Genomic DNA, 17,027 nt, shown 5'->3' with positions numbered 1-17,027 from the left:
ATCTGACAGTGCTCTGTAAATGTTAAATTTGAGCTCATTAGATTATTAAGTTCAGTTTATTGCATAAATTATCTTCTTTTTAGATGAGATGATTACAGGTGAAGAGGAACACCAGTTTATTAGTAAAGCCACTCCAATTAATGATGCCTTGAAAGGTAATACTGTACTAATAACACAATTGTGTTCATTCAAATTTGTGTGCAAGAAAAGGTTTGATTAGCAATGGCGGAATATTTAGCAGAACATTTTTTAAGTACTAAAACAAAAAGCCTATGAACTTGACAAGGGTAGAGAAATGGAATGGAAGAACTTATAATGGGTGTTCCCTCCTGTTGTTTGAAAAATCAAAATAAGCATACCAAAAACAAATTCAATTTATAAAACAATCTAAATCCAGAACAGATTTAAAGCTAACAAAGGCTCTAACCTTAACTGTAACATATTTTTTTTTTCAGACTTTGAATTTAATAATAATAATAATGGTCGGCTTATAGAGCGAATATCATAGAGATTCTATGTGCTTAACAAAAATAAGAATACAAAAATAATGATACTAATCCTACTCCTTAAACTAAGCATGGTTTGGCCGTTGTCTCCGAGGAGTTCATCTGCCCTTTGTTCAGCTATTTTTCTTATTGCTGCTGGGTGACCATTCACCCTCCCATCCAAAGGCCGCTAAGGCCGTAGATGGGTTGCCAGTTATTCGCCAGCGATTCGAGCGGATGCATTTTAACGTCATACCTAGGACATAATAATATGTTATATTTATATAGCGCTTAATGCCAACAAGGCCTCTAAGCTCTTCACATTACTACCCCCGGTCATTGTATTAGAGACTTATGGAACACAAAATTGTAGCAGCTAAATTTTCCCAACGGGGGATCTAAGGTCTCCAACGAGGAAAAAGTGGGCGTGGTTGGGCGTCGCTAAAAACTTTTCCAAAGTGGTCCGAAAATATGACACTTTAGGGGTTTCAAAGGCTTATTTAATCGATTTTAGTCTATTATTATGTACAAAATACATATAATTGTTTTGAATTTTTTTTTTCTGGGCCGACAAATTGTAGTTTTTCTCCCCCACTGCTGCTTTATTATTTTATAACTGTTAATTAAATTTACAATTTTATACAATTTTGTTCATAATCTATTTCATTAATTTCCTATTTTCATAAAGGGAGAAAAGAGTCTTTTTTACCTTGTAATTTAATCCCCAGGGTGGGATGAGCTCTAATCAGAAACAATTTAATGCATGAATTTTGCAGTTCACTTCCATTAACTGGATTACATGCAACATTTTACAACATTTATGTACAATGTACACAATGATAATTGGTTTTTAAATTGTATTTGATATGAGCCTTATCATGAGGGGACAGGCAAGCATCTAATTGCCACATTTAGAGACTCAATATAATTTTGTCATTTTGTTTTCAGAAAAGATTATGAACGGCAGCGGTATTACTGTTAAAGAAACCATGTTTTTTCGATCGTATATAATCTCGTTGTTATGCATTCGCAATGCATGTCGTGCAGGTGTCATTACAAACATGCTTCTCAAAGAATTTGACCGAGCTGAAAATATTCGAGGAGAATATGCAATAACGGTAAGTAAACAAGATATAAGAAAGAAAAAATAATGTAATAAAATATGAAGAAATTGTATAAATTGTAAATTTAATTACCAGTTATAAAATAATCAGTTTTTGAATCATCCATCCTAACTTTCTTATCTGATTAGTGGACCTTTCGGTTTCAACTAGATATGTATGAAATTATTTTATCAACATTGTTTAAAGAAAGTCAAGGGGTCTAGCTGATATATTTACACATTTAACATGACACATAAATTAAAAATCACTTAAAACTTTATAGAATAATTATGGCACCTAATAACTTAGACCAGAGTGTTTAGGTACAATTGCATATAAAACTATCATAAAAAAAATGACAATTAATATTAAATAGTTTTACATATTATATGCACACAATATATAAAATGGCTGAAACATACTTTTTTTTACTTGATTAGATTTCAAATCACAAAACATCTTATCAAGGACCAGCAATTTTGATTCTTCAGAAAGACCTCTATGAATTAATGACAATGTACAGAAAACAAGTTCATCCAATTTTCGGCGCTGCATTTGGCCAGACATTCTTCAAAACAAACAGCGGTCAGGAAATCAGACCATGCCAGGATTTAACAAGACTATGGCATAATTTGGGAGTAAGAAAAGAAAAAATCATCAAGTGCACCCATTTTCGAAAGCAAATTACTACTATGGTAAGACCCACTTCATAATGAAATTTACAAGACTTTTACCTGTTCTTTTTAAACTTTAGATTCAATACACTAAAAATGTAGTTCACTATAACTATATTGTGGTCAAGTGGAATATTGATACAGTATTATAAAACTGGCAAATATTCCAGTTCTCAACAAAGTAATTCTACTCTAAAATAGCTTAATAATACTTATTTTTTTATGTAACTCAAACAAATTGGTCATAAACATAGCCATAAAGAATATACAGTGTATAACCAAACCGAGCATTTACAGTTTTTTATTTTGTACTAAAATTTGATCTTCACATACCATCAAAATGTTACTATAGTGAGACAATAACATTAATGCAGAGAAACATTAGTCTATTGCTTCAGTCTGTGAATTATAAATACAGTGTACTGTATTTCGTATTTAATTAATGATTAACATATGACATATTAATAACATAGGGAAAAAAAAATCATTAATATTATTGTTCTCTTTAAAGATTAAGAAAGTGAAGCGAGTGCACCCTTTAGTTTTCCTAAAACAAGACAATAAATTTGTTTCACTATTTGTCTATCACACATTGAATTTACACACCAAAAGAACCCTCCCAGTGTAACATATTTAATTTTTTTTTAACCTTAAATATTACGTAATTATGATTTTTTATTTTACAGTCATGGCAACACAATCACCGGAAAAAAAAAAGAATTACTGCAGAATACATGCATCATTCGCTTAATACGCAAAATGCGTATTACAAAGCTGCCATCACTGCAAAGCATCTCTTAAGAAAGATAAAAGAAACTGTAAGTACTGTACTGTTTGCACATTTAAATTCTACACACATCTGAATGTTTGACGGTTTTAGTAGCAATTTATTTTTATTTCAATATTTTATTTGACTAGGAACCAGATGTGCCAAGCCATGATCAAGCTGGAGAAGACGATATTACCGGTAATTCAGATTCAGACGATATTACCGGTAATTCAGATTCAGAAGTGGAAGCCTCAAGCACAGTGGAGGATACCACAGAGCCACCTGTGACCTTGCCGGTAGAGTAATTATCTGTGTAGATAACAGTGAATTTTTGCAAGCTCACAAAAATGATAACGAATATGATTTACGTCATGAGATTTGTCAATCCATCCCCTACACTAGCATATTTTTCACTTTTGCAGAGCATAATTATAGTTATCAATAATGTTCTAGGTATGAATGACAATATTTAACTGTTTTTGTAAAGTTGCAAAATCTCACTTAGTTTTCAGCAGCTCGTATGTGTTATTTCAAAACTCTCAGCGCTTTTGGTACAATCAGATCATTCGACCATTAACAAATTTAATAAATCGATCCTACAATATTTAAGTCTTAAACTTCAGTTTCTTGCATGTTCATTGTAACATACATGTCTTTTTCATTTATACCTTAAATTAGAATGAAATCTCCAAAAAGCCTGCCTATAATGATGACAATTATTCAAAGTATACTGTAGTATATCCACGTAATACATATTTCAGACTTAACTGAATACCAGGTTTTTAACTGAGTAAATATACTTTAAAACAGAACTGTTTCCGGACCAGATATTTCTTCTCAGACATAGACATTATTCTACTAAAGACACTCTTTGGTGGCCTGATGAAGGAGAAAATCACTAAAGAAAAGGTCAGTATAACATGGCAATTTAAATAATAATAATAATAATTTAATTTGGCTCTTCAAAATAATATTATGAGGGAGCTTTTGATTGCAGCAGAAATATATGAAATGTTCCCCAGGAACTGAGCCTACATAAAGTAGTATTGTTCTCTGAAAAAGAATATGCTAATTTCAAAGGAGCAAATTATTATTTTTTAAAATAATTTATGATTATTTTGCTTGTTTGCATGAGACTACCGTATACATCTTTAAATATTGTATCAAGTAAATTCATAGTGCAATTTTGATCAGTGAAAGTTCACTGAGGTGCTGTAAATTTAGGCAATAAGATACAATATTTATTATATTATACTGTACATGATTATTTTTACTATACAGCAACTGTTGTTAATATTAAGAAAACTTATGGAATTATTATTTTCAGGTAATGGCGATCTACAAACAAAATGTGTTCATCCAACACATGACATGGAAATGCATCTACGACAAAGCAAGAAATTTGCAGGCAGAAGCCAAAAAATAGTTTTACAGTAACAATGTGACATATGCAAATAAGTTTAGAAACTTTTAATTTTGATATATGTTTGGTGGAAACACACTTAAGAAATAACACGGAAATAGTGCATGAGACTATACATCTTTAAACATTGTATCAAGTAAATTCATAATGCAAGTTTGATCAGTGAAAGTTCACTGAGGTGCTGTAAATTTAGGCAATAAGATACAATATTTATTATATTATACTGTACATGATTATTTTTACTATACAGCAACTGTTGTTAATAAGAAAACTTATGGAATTATTATTTTCAGGTAATGGCGATCTACAAACAAAATGAGTCCATCCAACACATGACGTGGAAATGCGTCTACGATAAAGCAAGAAATTTGCAGGCAGAAGCCAAAAAAGTTTTACAGTAACAATGCGACATATGCAAATAAGTTTAGAAACTTTTAATTTTGATATTATATGTTGATGGAAACACACCTAGGAAATAACACAGAAATTTTTATTTCTAAACTATTGTTGGTTTGGCCATAATGGAGCTGATTTACATCATAATGCACCCAATGGCTCAGGTGGTGTTGGTATTTTAGTTCATATGCCTTAAACATTTTAATGCCTCTGGGTTACAGTAATGATGGAATAATTTGGCTTAAATGTATTAATAAGCTTAATGGTGAAGTATTTTTAATTTGTTCTTGTTACCTACCACCCATAAATTCTAGTAGGGGTGGACATGCCGAAGAATTTTTCAACTCCCTTTTAACCAACCTATATAAATACCAAAATTTAGGCTGCATACAAATCTGCAGTGATTTGAACACAAGAATAGGTGAATTATCGGATTTTATTGAAGGAGTGGAGTCAATTAAACCAAGTAGTGTCATTAATTTCCAAAACAATTAAGGTATTAAACATTAATAGATTTTTGCATTGAAGGAAACATATATTGTTTAAATGGTAGTTTTAATGGAGCTAGTGATAACTTTATGTGTGTTTCAACAAGGCCGCTCGGTAGTTGATTTTTGTCTAGTTAACTATAATGATCTTAACTGCCTTAACTATACTGTACATGGTTATAAACTATCCCCCGCCTGACACCATCCCGGTATTTTTTAGTACGTTTCATGCCTAGTAATTCTGTAAATGTGAATTTTTTTGCCTTAACTATACTGTACAGTACATGGTATAAACTTAAAAGAGAACTAGCAAAATGATTTTTTGTCCTACAGGAGATTTTTGATATGCCATTAATAATAGAACCAACCTTAAAATCGTTTTTTGTTAATTGGTTATTAAGTTATAGGCCATTATATACGATTTTACCGTGTAAAAAGCGCCGCGTAGGGTATCTGCTGCGAGCGATCTTTGCGTGCATGCTGTAAATATGGTTGTTGTAACTTGCATATCAAGTCATAAGCCTATAACCTCATCAGCGGTTATCAACAGAAGAATTACAGCTATGGTTACAGCATGCATGCAAAGATCGTATGCGGCGGATACCCTACACGGTTTTATTTACACGATCTTTTGTTACCTTTTTCGCCAGTGACGTCAGGATTAAATTGTATTCAATGGCCTATAACTCCAAAAGAAATTGCCAAAAAGCGATTTTAAGGTTGATTATATTATTAATGGCATATCAAAATTCCCCTCTAGAACTAAAAATCAGTTTGCTAGTTCTCTTTTAAGGTTAAGGTTAACGTCATGCGACGATAGCTACCCAATAATTAAACCTACTGTAAATATATTGAACACTACTGCTCTAGCGTCCTTACAAGAACAGCTAGGAACTCTGCATCCCAAGTCACTCACAACTCCGCAATTACCGACCACATGATTTCTAGGAACCATCTCCCTGAGTGGAATGCAAAGATACTGGCAAAAGAACCACACTGGCAGGATAGAAAAATAATAGAAGCCATCAAGATAAGACAAAACAAAAATACCATGAACAGATGATGGATACGAACTCCCGCATTTATGCGATGAAATTCTGAAAGCCACGGCCCCCCAGCACCCTTGTTTGGGTAAACCCAAGTGAAAAATAGGTGGCGCTATTAACTGGAACATCATTGGAAGGTCCGAGCTGTCATCGCTTCATTTTTGACGATGCCTCTTGCCAAGAGGCGAAACATGTCAAGTCTGTAAAGTAAAAATAACATTTACTTATAAAAAATTGACACTGGATTAACTAAAGAAAAGAAAATTCACAAACTACAGGCCATTGTCATTGCACTTCCGTTTGCGCTTGTTGCGTCTCTCTTCTTTGCGTTCTTCAAAATGAACAATCAGATCATGGCGACTTTCATCCGTTTTAGATGTCAATACATATTTACATCCCCTCGAGCACATTCTTGGACCGTCCACCTTTCTCAAGAGATGGACAAGCAACATCGGGTTCTGTGGAAATAATGATGACTTTGTTGAAAGTTAACTGATTTGTAAATGTATTTTATTCCTAGGCAAACAGGATTCAGGACAGTGGCAGAACGCAGATTAGAGCGGGATGGAACCTGTCTCTTATAAACATCTAGATGTGTATAAGAGACAGATGTAGTAGTGCCCATCTTTAGTCGGATTATGCGTCAGTGTGAACATCCTGCTGTTCGATGAACGTAAATACGACATGAATTTTTTGGCTTTCACAGGAAGAGTTGAGCAATGGTCACATGCGCTGTCTTCACACTTAACAAATTTGATCATGTTTGTACGTCTTACTGAATGACTTAAGAAGAATTTGAATTCGCTTTGAATTTGAGAATGTTCAGGACACTGCATGATTTTCTTTATCCCAGACTTGGTCAATTCGTGGAGTTTGTCGTGATCAGAATACAGAGCTGGACTGTGTTTACATGGGATATGAATCGGAGTAATTGAGAATCCATCATGTTTCATCTGCCAGTAACTTCCTAGACTCTCAATTGTGTTGTCGAAGATTTTAGCAAATTTACTTTCCCTCTCATCACTTGACAATTGACATTGTTGGCATGGAGGAGTGTCCTCCCCAGGTTATGTAATCGGCAAAGTAACAGAGACAAGTTTCCTGGAGAGCGGCGACCATAAATGTTCTATGGGGTTCTCTGCGGAATGACCCGCTGCTAAGTTTGCAACAACATAATAATCAAAATCATTGTCCCTCCATAAACGACCTTGGTTGAGGAAAGTCTTAAATGATTTGGTGGACCAGTCTGCCCCACTGTCAGCCATGATAAATACAACTGATTTATCACCCACTGTATCTTTGTTGCTGAGGAGTAAACTAAATCGTTGGCATGAGTCTGCGCCATTGATTGACAGAATCTAGTTGCTCTTTTGAATATATATTACTCTCGTACGGCCTAATTTATCAGTATAGAAGCGGCCTTTTGAACTGGCGAGTGTGGTACGTTTTGGCGATGATGAGCATCGCCTTTTTGTCTTGACACCAGTACATCTCTCTGCACTCCTTGACCTACATCTGTATCCAACGTCGTGTTTTGTTGTCATAACCAAATATCCAGACGGAATTATTTTATTATCCTCGTATGGAAAGTTCTAGGTAATCTTGTTGGTCATCTAACATGAAGAATCTATTTCTCTGTTGGTACCTGCTGACAGCCAGAGTCCCTATGTTGATTTTATTTTTATCGTCACATGACAATCTCAAACGTTCTCCACTAAAATACTTGCACGCCTCGTTTAACATCGAGCACTGAAATCGACAGTAATGAAGGTCTAGATGTTTGCTCTTTGTTTGGTTGTTCGATTTTGGTGGAACTCTTGCTTTAACAAGTCCTTTGTAGTTTCTACTGTTTTTAGTCTTAGACTGTGGCGGCATCATTAGATGGTGGACAGTAGATTTACTTATACCTGACTCGTCCAATCCTGGTACTGTGTTTAAAAGATGGTTGGTGATATCACCCAGTGTAACACCCGTGCTCATAGCAGTCCCGGTCCTCCTTCTCTCTTGCTGCTGCGAATCCATTTGCTAGAAGGAAATGTTTAGTTTCCACCACAATAGTGGGAAATTGCTTGTGTTTGGGTGGTCTACCCACATATTTCTTTGTCTTCATCAGCTTAGGTCGTTTCGGCTCAGCAGCTTTCAACAACTTTTCAAGTTCAAGTTGGTTTCTCTGGTGTATCTCGTTGTACACCATATCGATATCGTCATTAAAGTCATGATCAGAATTAATAGTTTTATAGAATCTATACCTGGTCACTCTCATCATGAAAGTTTTCCCTCCCTGAAGTACTAGTTTTATTGTTATTTAAATTATTGTGGCAGAATAATTTTATGAGACTCCGATATCTGGAGTGTCCTAAATCCAGGAAGTTTATTAGAACATGCTGTATATACCAGCACACCCTGGCCTGCTTATGAACATAAATGAGTGGTGTTTAGGTGGAGTTCAAGTTTCTTTAGTGAATAAGAATAATAATAATAATAATGAAAACTTTTAAAGCACCAGTATCCTTTTAAAGAAAATGCTCATGGTGTCCCTCCACAAGAAGTCAAAAATATAACAGACAAAAGAAACAATGAAGTTTAGAACCAGAAACAATTAAATTACATGAGCCGTACTTGGGTCAGCGTAACTCTCTCCATGTAGCCATGTATTCACAGATACTCTACACAAGGTGGTATGCTGGGCTCCAGTTGTTTCCACCTTTGGCCTATGCCTCAGGTTCCGCTACCGTGCACCACCGAGGCAGTGACGCTGACCCAAGTAAGGTAAGTGTAAAAAGTTAGAAAATTATGTAAAGTACAGTAAGTTTCAAATAAGAAGGTTTTAAGGTTAGTTTTAAATTCGTGTGTGGAGGAAGCCTTGATCTGGAGTGGAAGTGTATTCCAGACTCTGGCCGCAGCGACCATGAAGGATCTCTCACCCCAGGAGTTTCTAAATCTAGGTTCAACTACACGGAGTTGGTTTACCGAACGCAGATTAGAGCGGGATGGAACATAGAATGATAATAGTTCAGTGAGATAGGTGGGGGCAGACTCATTAAGAATTTTATAAATGAGTAAGCCCATTTGTATGTGATTCTCATTTCAAGGGGTAACCAGTGTAGATTCTTAAGTGCAGGTGTAATATGGCATTCTTTCTTTGAGCAGTGTTTTGGATTCTTTGGAGTTTTTTAATTTGTGCTTTTTTGAGGCCAGAAAAAACAGAATTACAGTTGTCAAGTTTTGAAATAACAAATGAATGTATTATTAATTCAGCAGTGTGTGTATTAATGTGTTTTCTGATGCGACTGATGTTATATAGGGAGAGGTACGTAAGCAGATTGACATAGAGAGTTTATGTGTTCTTCTATAGAAAGATTGAATAATGACATAAAATAAGAATTTTGAATATTCTGCACCTGCACATTCATCCAGTCAGAATGCGCCAAACCGGTCGGGAATATGTCAACCCAGACCCTCTCCCCCAACAAAAACAAATCAAAAATAAATAGGGGAAAAGTGTAGTGCCGGTCTGCTGGCAGTCACCTAATCAAAAGGTTACTGGCGATCACATGATCCCACGTGCAAGGGCGGTCATGACCTATAATGTTGCGCCCTGGGATGACGTCACCTCCCTAACCGAAGACTGAAGAGTTGTGTGTGACTTGAGATACAACCACTAAGCTAGAAACATACCTGATACCTACCTATAATGAAATACCCATTGCTGTACCTGGACAAGGAGCCAGCCGTGAGTAAGGTAATATGTTACTACATTATATCTTGAGTCACCTGTAGTAATAAGAATACCACTTTTTACTATAATAACTATCATACAGTACTGATAAATCATCTAGAGCAATAAATATTTTAATTTTATTGAAAAAAGTATAGTAGAGAAATACAAATACAGTATACAAAAACTCAGATTAATATTGCTGTCAGAATAAATATAAATGAAAAATATTTAATTAGTCATACCAAAACACCCACCCAGAATCAAGCAAAAACATTGACATAAAACCTGTGAAATAAGAAATTAAGGTATGGATTTTAGGTCAGTGCTTGGACCCATTAATCAGTGGTCACTATGGTCAGTGTATGCCTACTGTATGTACAGAACATTTGCCAGAGTGCAATAATAATAATAAAATAATAATAAATTAAATATATCATTTTGGCATTAATGGACATGGCCTAAGCCTTGTAATGTAATTAATAATAATAATAATAATAATAATAATAATAATAATAACAATAATAATAATAATATTCATAATAATAAATTAAATTACCATTCCGACACTGAAAGGGCCAGCAAATGAGAAACTGATCCATAAAGATATAGCCACATAAGAAAATATATTTGATTCTACACAAAATATATTTTATTATTGGAGTAGCCTACTGTACACATCAATAAGAATCATACGATTTACTCTTATACGGGCCCTCATATATTGCATTAAATATCATCTAATAGGACACACCCCTCCTCCCACAGACCAAAGGCCTTCGGTGCTTCGCAGCCAAAAATGCTCCGTTTTTTACTATTAAAATGTTGGCATGCATAAAGTCGTTGACCTATTTCTCCCCTCCACCCACGCATTCTTTTCTGTGTATCGCGTCTTAATTAGCCATAAACAACAAATATAGTACAGAATAAATTCTGATATGTTTAAAACACTGTAATAAACTCTTGCCAGGCAAAAGTGGTATCCTCATCATAAAAACATTACACCGTCACAAAGTAGGCCAATACAATGCAGGACTTGGCCTAATCCATTACTTTACAGTGTTTTGCACATACCAATATTAATAGTGGATTTTTAAACTTCATACAGACATAGATAGGAAAATACGAACAAACTGAAAAGTGAAGTTTGAAAGGCCTGAATTTGGGGTTTCTTTTAATACAAAGAAGGCTTAGGATACAGACATGTACAGTAGGGCCTAAATAACTTTATTCATCTGTCATAAATTAAAATACTCCATGAAGATTGTTGTTGTTAGGAGGTGCATAGGCCTGGTATAAATTACACTGATTCAAGAATACATCCTAACATGTATTTATCATTTACGTGTTATTTGCTATAGGTGGTGATCTAAATCGCATAATTAAAGAACTCTATTCTACGCGACATCTGACTTCTAGACGCTTAATAAAGAATGTACAAGTAGTCTGATCAGTATAGTCCAAATCCAGAACAGTCGGCACAATATAGGTTGTACCTTTGGCTAGCAGCCAGTTTTTATCAAGTCCTAAACCAGGAAGTTTTTCCCACACCAAGAAGATCGTACGAATCTATCGTATCGCGGTACTCCCGTTAGGTCACTACGGTCAATTTGGTTAGACAGAGAAGACAGCTAATAAATATTCATGATCAATGTAATGCTTCACTGACCGGCCTCATTAACGAACTCGCGGTAGACTTGATAGTGAAAAAGGCATTAATGCGGCACTTGCGTTGAAATATTTTTTGGACGACCCCTTATTAATAACTACTCCCAGACCATTCCCTGTTGTCATGGAATTTCTATGTACATTGCCCAAATTTAAATAATGATAATAATAATGATGTTATAATTACTTACTTATGCCCGTCACACCTCTCGGAGCGTAGGCTGCTAATAACAGTACGCCTGATTCCTCTGTCACGGGCTGCCCTCTCTAGTTGTTTCCAGGTGTGTCCCTTCTTGCTGTCTGCCTCAAGGTCCCGTCGCCAGGTGTTTCTTGGCAGTCCTCTTTTCTTTTTTTTTTTTCCCTGGGGGTTCCATGTTATAATTGGCATCAATAAATTATATAGACCTAACATAAAAAATATTCCATATAAGTTTATGATCGACAATGATAGTTTACTACAGGCTGAGAGTATTATCAATGAAATCAATTCTAACACAAACAATTTGGAAAATATAAACGAAATAATTGATAAATTTTGTTCACTTGTAAAATTAGCAATCCACAAAACTTTCCCCACAAAAAATACCAAAATATACAGACGTGGTAGGCATACAGTAAAACGATGGTGGAATGAAGAATTGCAATTAGCATGGGATGATCTATGTTTTAAAGAAAAGAAATGGTTAAAATGTAATGAACAAGATAAGAAATCTGATTTGTTGCAAAAATTGCTACAAAAATGCTCATTGCAAGTTTGATATTAGAGGTTTATAGGAGAACAAAAATAAAATTTCAAATAAAAAAACAGAATGAGCTTGACGAATTTGATTGGATTTATTTGGTGTAAACATCAAGAATATCCCACGAAACATCTATACGAATTTTATAATGCTCTCTTTAGTAAATGTTTTGAAACTAGTTTAAGCCCAATGTAATAGAAAATGGGATTAATCAATCCAATTCCTAAAGCAGGTAATAATGGTCCACGAAAACTGTGAAGTTAAGACAACATTTAGCTGTATGGATGGAAGACTTTGCTCTTATCCCTGAGGAACAAAATGGCTTTCGACAAAATCGCTGATGCCTAGACCATTTACAGTATATTCATTAACATTAATAATTACAAACAGACAAAAAAAACCCAACTTTTGTGTGTTTTATAAATGTGAGCAAAGCATTTGATCATATTGACAGGGATTGTCTTGGGTATAAATTGAGGTTATTGGGTATTCATGGTCACAAGTATGATGCAATTAAAAGTTTGTTTAACGATGTTAAAGGGCAGTAAGAATAAATGGACACATTACCAATTATTGGTTTTCAATAAATAATGGTGTAAAACAGGGGTGCCTACTGTCACCTATTCTGTTCTTCAATATTTAAGTAAATGATATTGTCGATGCTGTTGGGTCATTAGATCTTGGTTATATCATTAATGATTCAAAAATTAATATGGTTTTATATGCAGAAGATATTGCAATTTTTGCGGCGAATGAAAATTCACTTCAAATGAAATTAAATTGCATCTCAGTGTGAGCTAGAAAATGGCGTATATCTATTAATGAATTAGGTAAAACACAAGTGGAACATTTTCGCACCAAAGTGAGAAAATGTTCTCACCAAATTTTCGCACCAAAGTTCTCATGCGGTGAATATTGCCACTGTGAAGAGTTATAAATACTGAGGGTTATGTTTGAACCAATTTCTTGACTTCAATGTAACTGCACATAATTTGGCTGCTTCTGCTTCTCGAGCGCTTGGGGTAATAATAACTAAATCTAAGATAGTTGGGGGGGGGTCAAATTTTAAAACGTTTACGAAGCTATATGACGCCATGGTGGCGCCTATTCTTGAATATGGATGTGCCGTTTGGGGCGTACAGTAGTCGAATATTTATCGATAAATTCGGTATTTTATAGGGCAGGTCGTTTCTTTCCTCGTATCGGAAAGTACAGCAGGCACCTAGAAATGCTAAACTTGGCGATTTTGCCTGGGATACCCCATTTGTTCAAAAGCAAAGCATGTATAGCTAGATTATGGAGTTAAATTATGAACGAAGACAGATTACCATAATGTGGATTGTTGGTCTACTCAACTTTGTCTAAACAATAAGAAATTGGTGCTATAAAGTGAACACGTTATTTGACAAAGTAAATTGTACCCATGAACGGATGAACAAATTTGCCCTTTATGAATGGTATCGAGGATGAATTTCACTGTTTTATGATTTGTATGCATTATATTATGATTCTCTGAGAAAAATCTTATATTCCAAATTAACTAACATGCATCCGACATTCATTTCATTATCTGATACCCTAGATAAGTTTATATTCTTGATGTCCAATGGTGACCGTTGTCATTTAGTTAGCTAAATATGCACGCAGTATTCTAGAATCCCATCGTACAGTTTTGTTTAAACAGCAGAAGAGTGAATTCTGTTCTCATTTAGTCCTCTTGATTTGTAATGCACTATCACGAATTATAGTTTTGTTATTGTACAGTATGTTTGCTTGTCACTCATATAGCCAGATATGGCTGGCCAGAAATGGGTGTGACAATAAATGTGATAATAAAGTATTACAGGTATTAAAAGTAGAATTCAAATATCAGAAACTGAAGATTGACCATCAACCAATTCTTGAATAAATGGCATATGAAGTTCATTTTCACTTAATTTTGTTGCCTAAATGCCGAGTACATCTACAGGATTTTTAGAAAAGCATTTGTGGAATGTGGATGTAACTGTAACCTAACTTTTCACACCTACAGGTAACATGATACACCTTTGGGACAGGTAATGGGCCTTTGGGTATGTCCACACATGCAGCATAAGACTGGCGTAGCTAATCCAAACGGCGTTTGCTATATTAAATGAACAATTTTACTTCATTCTAATTTACAAATCATTCAATAAGCATCACTGGCGTTAGCTCCATGGTGTTAACTAATCTGGGGTCTGCAGGTAGCGTTGTGAGTGGCATAAGTAACGCCACTGCCTAATTCACACTAAAAGGCGTACACTACACCAGGCTTCCGCTAGCCTTACGCCGTGTGTTTGAACATACTCTTAGCTGTCCTTCTACCAATTCATCTCTTTGTGACAGCGAGGCACAGTTTATGAGCACTTGAGTATATAAATATATAAAAGTGTCAGCACATTAACAAAGTATTAGAAACTTTCTGTTTCAATATACTCTTCTACAGTATGTCACAAATATAAAATTTCTTAAATAAATTTACAGTACAGTAATTATGATATGGCCCTATATATGGCAAATATAATAGATATATATTTAGGCTTAATTAAGTGGTAAGTGTTAAAATTAAATTATTGGACATAAAATTTTTTTTTAAATAATATTTATTTATCATATTTTATTTTATTTCACCCCAACATTGTAAATGCCAAGGGAACATTGAAAACATAAAATATAAAATCACTCCAAAAATGATAAAAAAAAAATCACAAAAAAAAACAACATTCAAACACATTCAGATAAAAACAATTTACGGTACAATAGTTAGAATATAATACCAGGAACCTAATAAAAATTTCAATAATTAAAATACAGTTGCATGGCTAAGTGTATGGTAAGATGACTAGTTTTAGAACTTGAGCTAAAAATGAATTTTAATTCATTTTTATGAAAAAGACTGTATGACAAGCTAATAAATTATGCTTTTACTTACAGAACATCTGTGTTGTACTGATTACTTAATGTATGCATTGATTTAATGGCACAAATATTCCTAGAATCGTACTTTTAAAGACTTTTACGAAGAGGTGACATAAAAATCCTAAAATATTGAAAGGTCAAGCATGTGACGTCATCACGCCCCTTAGTAACCTTTTGTTTATTGTTCAGTTTAGAAAGTATTGCATCGACCACCAGATACACTGAGTGTAATTCCTAGCGATAGAATAATAGCAGTAATGCCGAAAAATTGTGTTGTTGGGGGCTGCCCGAATTCCGACAAGGATGATTTTCATTTTTTTGTGTTCCCAAAAAATCAAAGAATTAGACGACAGTGGATTCGCTTCGTTCAGTTTACGAGGAAGAATTTTGTAAGTCCAAGTGCTCACAAAAAAATTTTTAGTGTTCACTTTGATACAGAAAGCAAAGAGTATAAATAGAACAAGAGACTACGCTACGCTACGCTCATTGAGAGTGTAAAAAACGATACGCCCTACGCAGATTGTGTAGGACGCCAACTAAGGCTTGTACTGTAGGTACTTTTTATTACCCAGTACTCCACCGCGCACGGTCTGTTTGTCTGTTTATCTGTTCTCCACAAGACACAGTACTTTTGTTTTCTGCTTACTGAGTTTATAGCGGGCGTACTATAATAATAATAACTTATTAGGAACTACACTTTTCAATCAGTGGCACACTTCTCAATCGAAGGTGCGTCCAAAACAATATGTACAGTAAAGTTCACAAAAAAGACTAAGAAAAAGACAATTCAAATTTTCAAAAGCAGGGCTCGAAATTCACGCTAGCAAACTAGCAATTTGCTAGTAGGTTTGTCATAATTGCTAGGTAAAAATTCACAAACCAGCAAATTAAAAAAAATGATTGCTAGTTGAAATATCTATACAAAATATCTTGTAATTAGCCTAGTATTAACTAAAACTAGACTAAACTGATCTACAAAAACTAATACAAATTTTATTAAATTTATTTATTTATTTTTTAATTATGAAAATCGACTAAAAATGCCTATAGTCGACGAAAAACGATCGCTTTTTTTTCATCTTGAGCACAAGATGTGAAGTGCGCCACCAACATTAATTTTTTTTAAACCTTACATTGCTTGCATCCATGCAACAAGCTAAGTAAGCAGTGTGCAGAAAAAAAAATCGCTCACATGGGTTTGTTGACGTAAGTCACGGGCGATGCAATCGGTAGTTAAGGCGAACATAATTATTTAATTTGGTTCTTTTTAGATAATAAACTACGAAAGCCTATTAGGGCCACTGAAATATATATTTTTATGTCGTAATTACGACTTATTATGTCGTAATTTCGACATAATAAGTCGTAATTACGACATACTATGTCGTAATTTCGACATATTTATGTCGTAATTACGACATAGGCTTGGGCCACTATTTATATGTATATCTCTAAAGATTTTTAAAATCAATCTTAATTATTAAAATTAAGGATTGTGAAAAAAGTTGAAATGTACATGTGCAATACAGAAACGGTGAATGAAAATGGTGGATTTTTGTTTAAATACGGTATACAAC

The 17,027-nt window shown here is 34.4% G+C and overlaps 1 protein-coding gene across 10 annotated transcripts in view; it reads left to right on the top strand.

Moving 5' to 3' along the window:
* Positions 1-5,685, top strand: part of LOC117114584 — a 36,761-nt gene extending 31,076 nt beyond the window's left edge. For 9 of the 10 annotated variants that reach the window (XM_033258268.1, XM_033258266.1, XM_033258270.1 and 6 more), the window contains 7 exons: positions 84-155; positions 1,434-1,603; positions 2,029-2,283; positions 2,949-3,080; positions 3,181-3,327; positions 3,842-3,940; positions 4,748-5,685. In XM_033258268.1, coding sequence (XP_033114159.1) covers positions 84-155; positions 1,434-1,603; positions 2,029-2,283; positions 2,949-3,080; positions 3,181-3,327; positions 3,842-3,940; positions 4,748-4,855 — 983 coding nt within the window. In that variant the 3' untranslated portion in view covers positions 4,856-5,685. Of the gene's footprint in view, positions 1-83; positions 156-1,433; positions 1,604-2,028; positions 2,284-2,948; positions 3,081-3,180; positions 3,328-3,841; positions 3,941-4,358; positions 4,710-4,747 lie in introns of those variants that run through there. The other variant, XM_033258261.1, reaches the window with a different exon arrangement.
* The last annotated feature ends 11,342 nt before the right edge of the window (positions 5,686-17,027 follow it).

The sequence above is a fragment of the Anneissia japonica genome, unplaced genomic scaffold (genome assembly GCF_011630105.1).
Source record: "Anneissia japonica isolate Jap-2015-1 unplaced genomic scaffold, ASM1163010v1 scaffold287836_len1076198_cov165, whole genome shotgun sequence".
In the NCBI taxonomy this organism is placed as follows: Eukaryota; Metazoa; Echinodermata; class Crinoidea; order Comatulida; family Comatulidae; genus Anneissia; species Anneissia japonica.
This window is presented reverse-complemented; position numbering and strand designations above follow the sequence as displayed.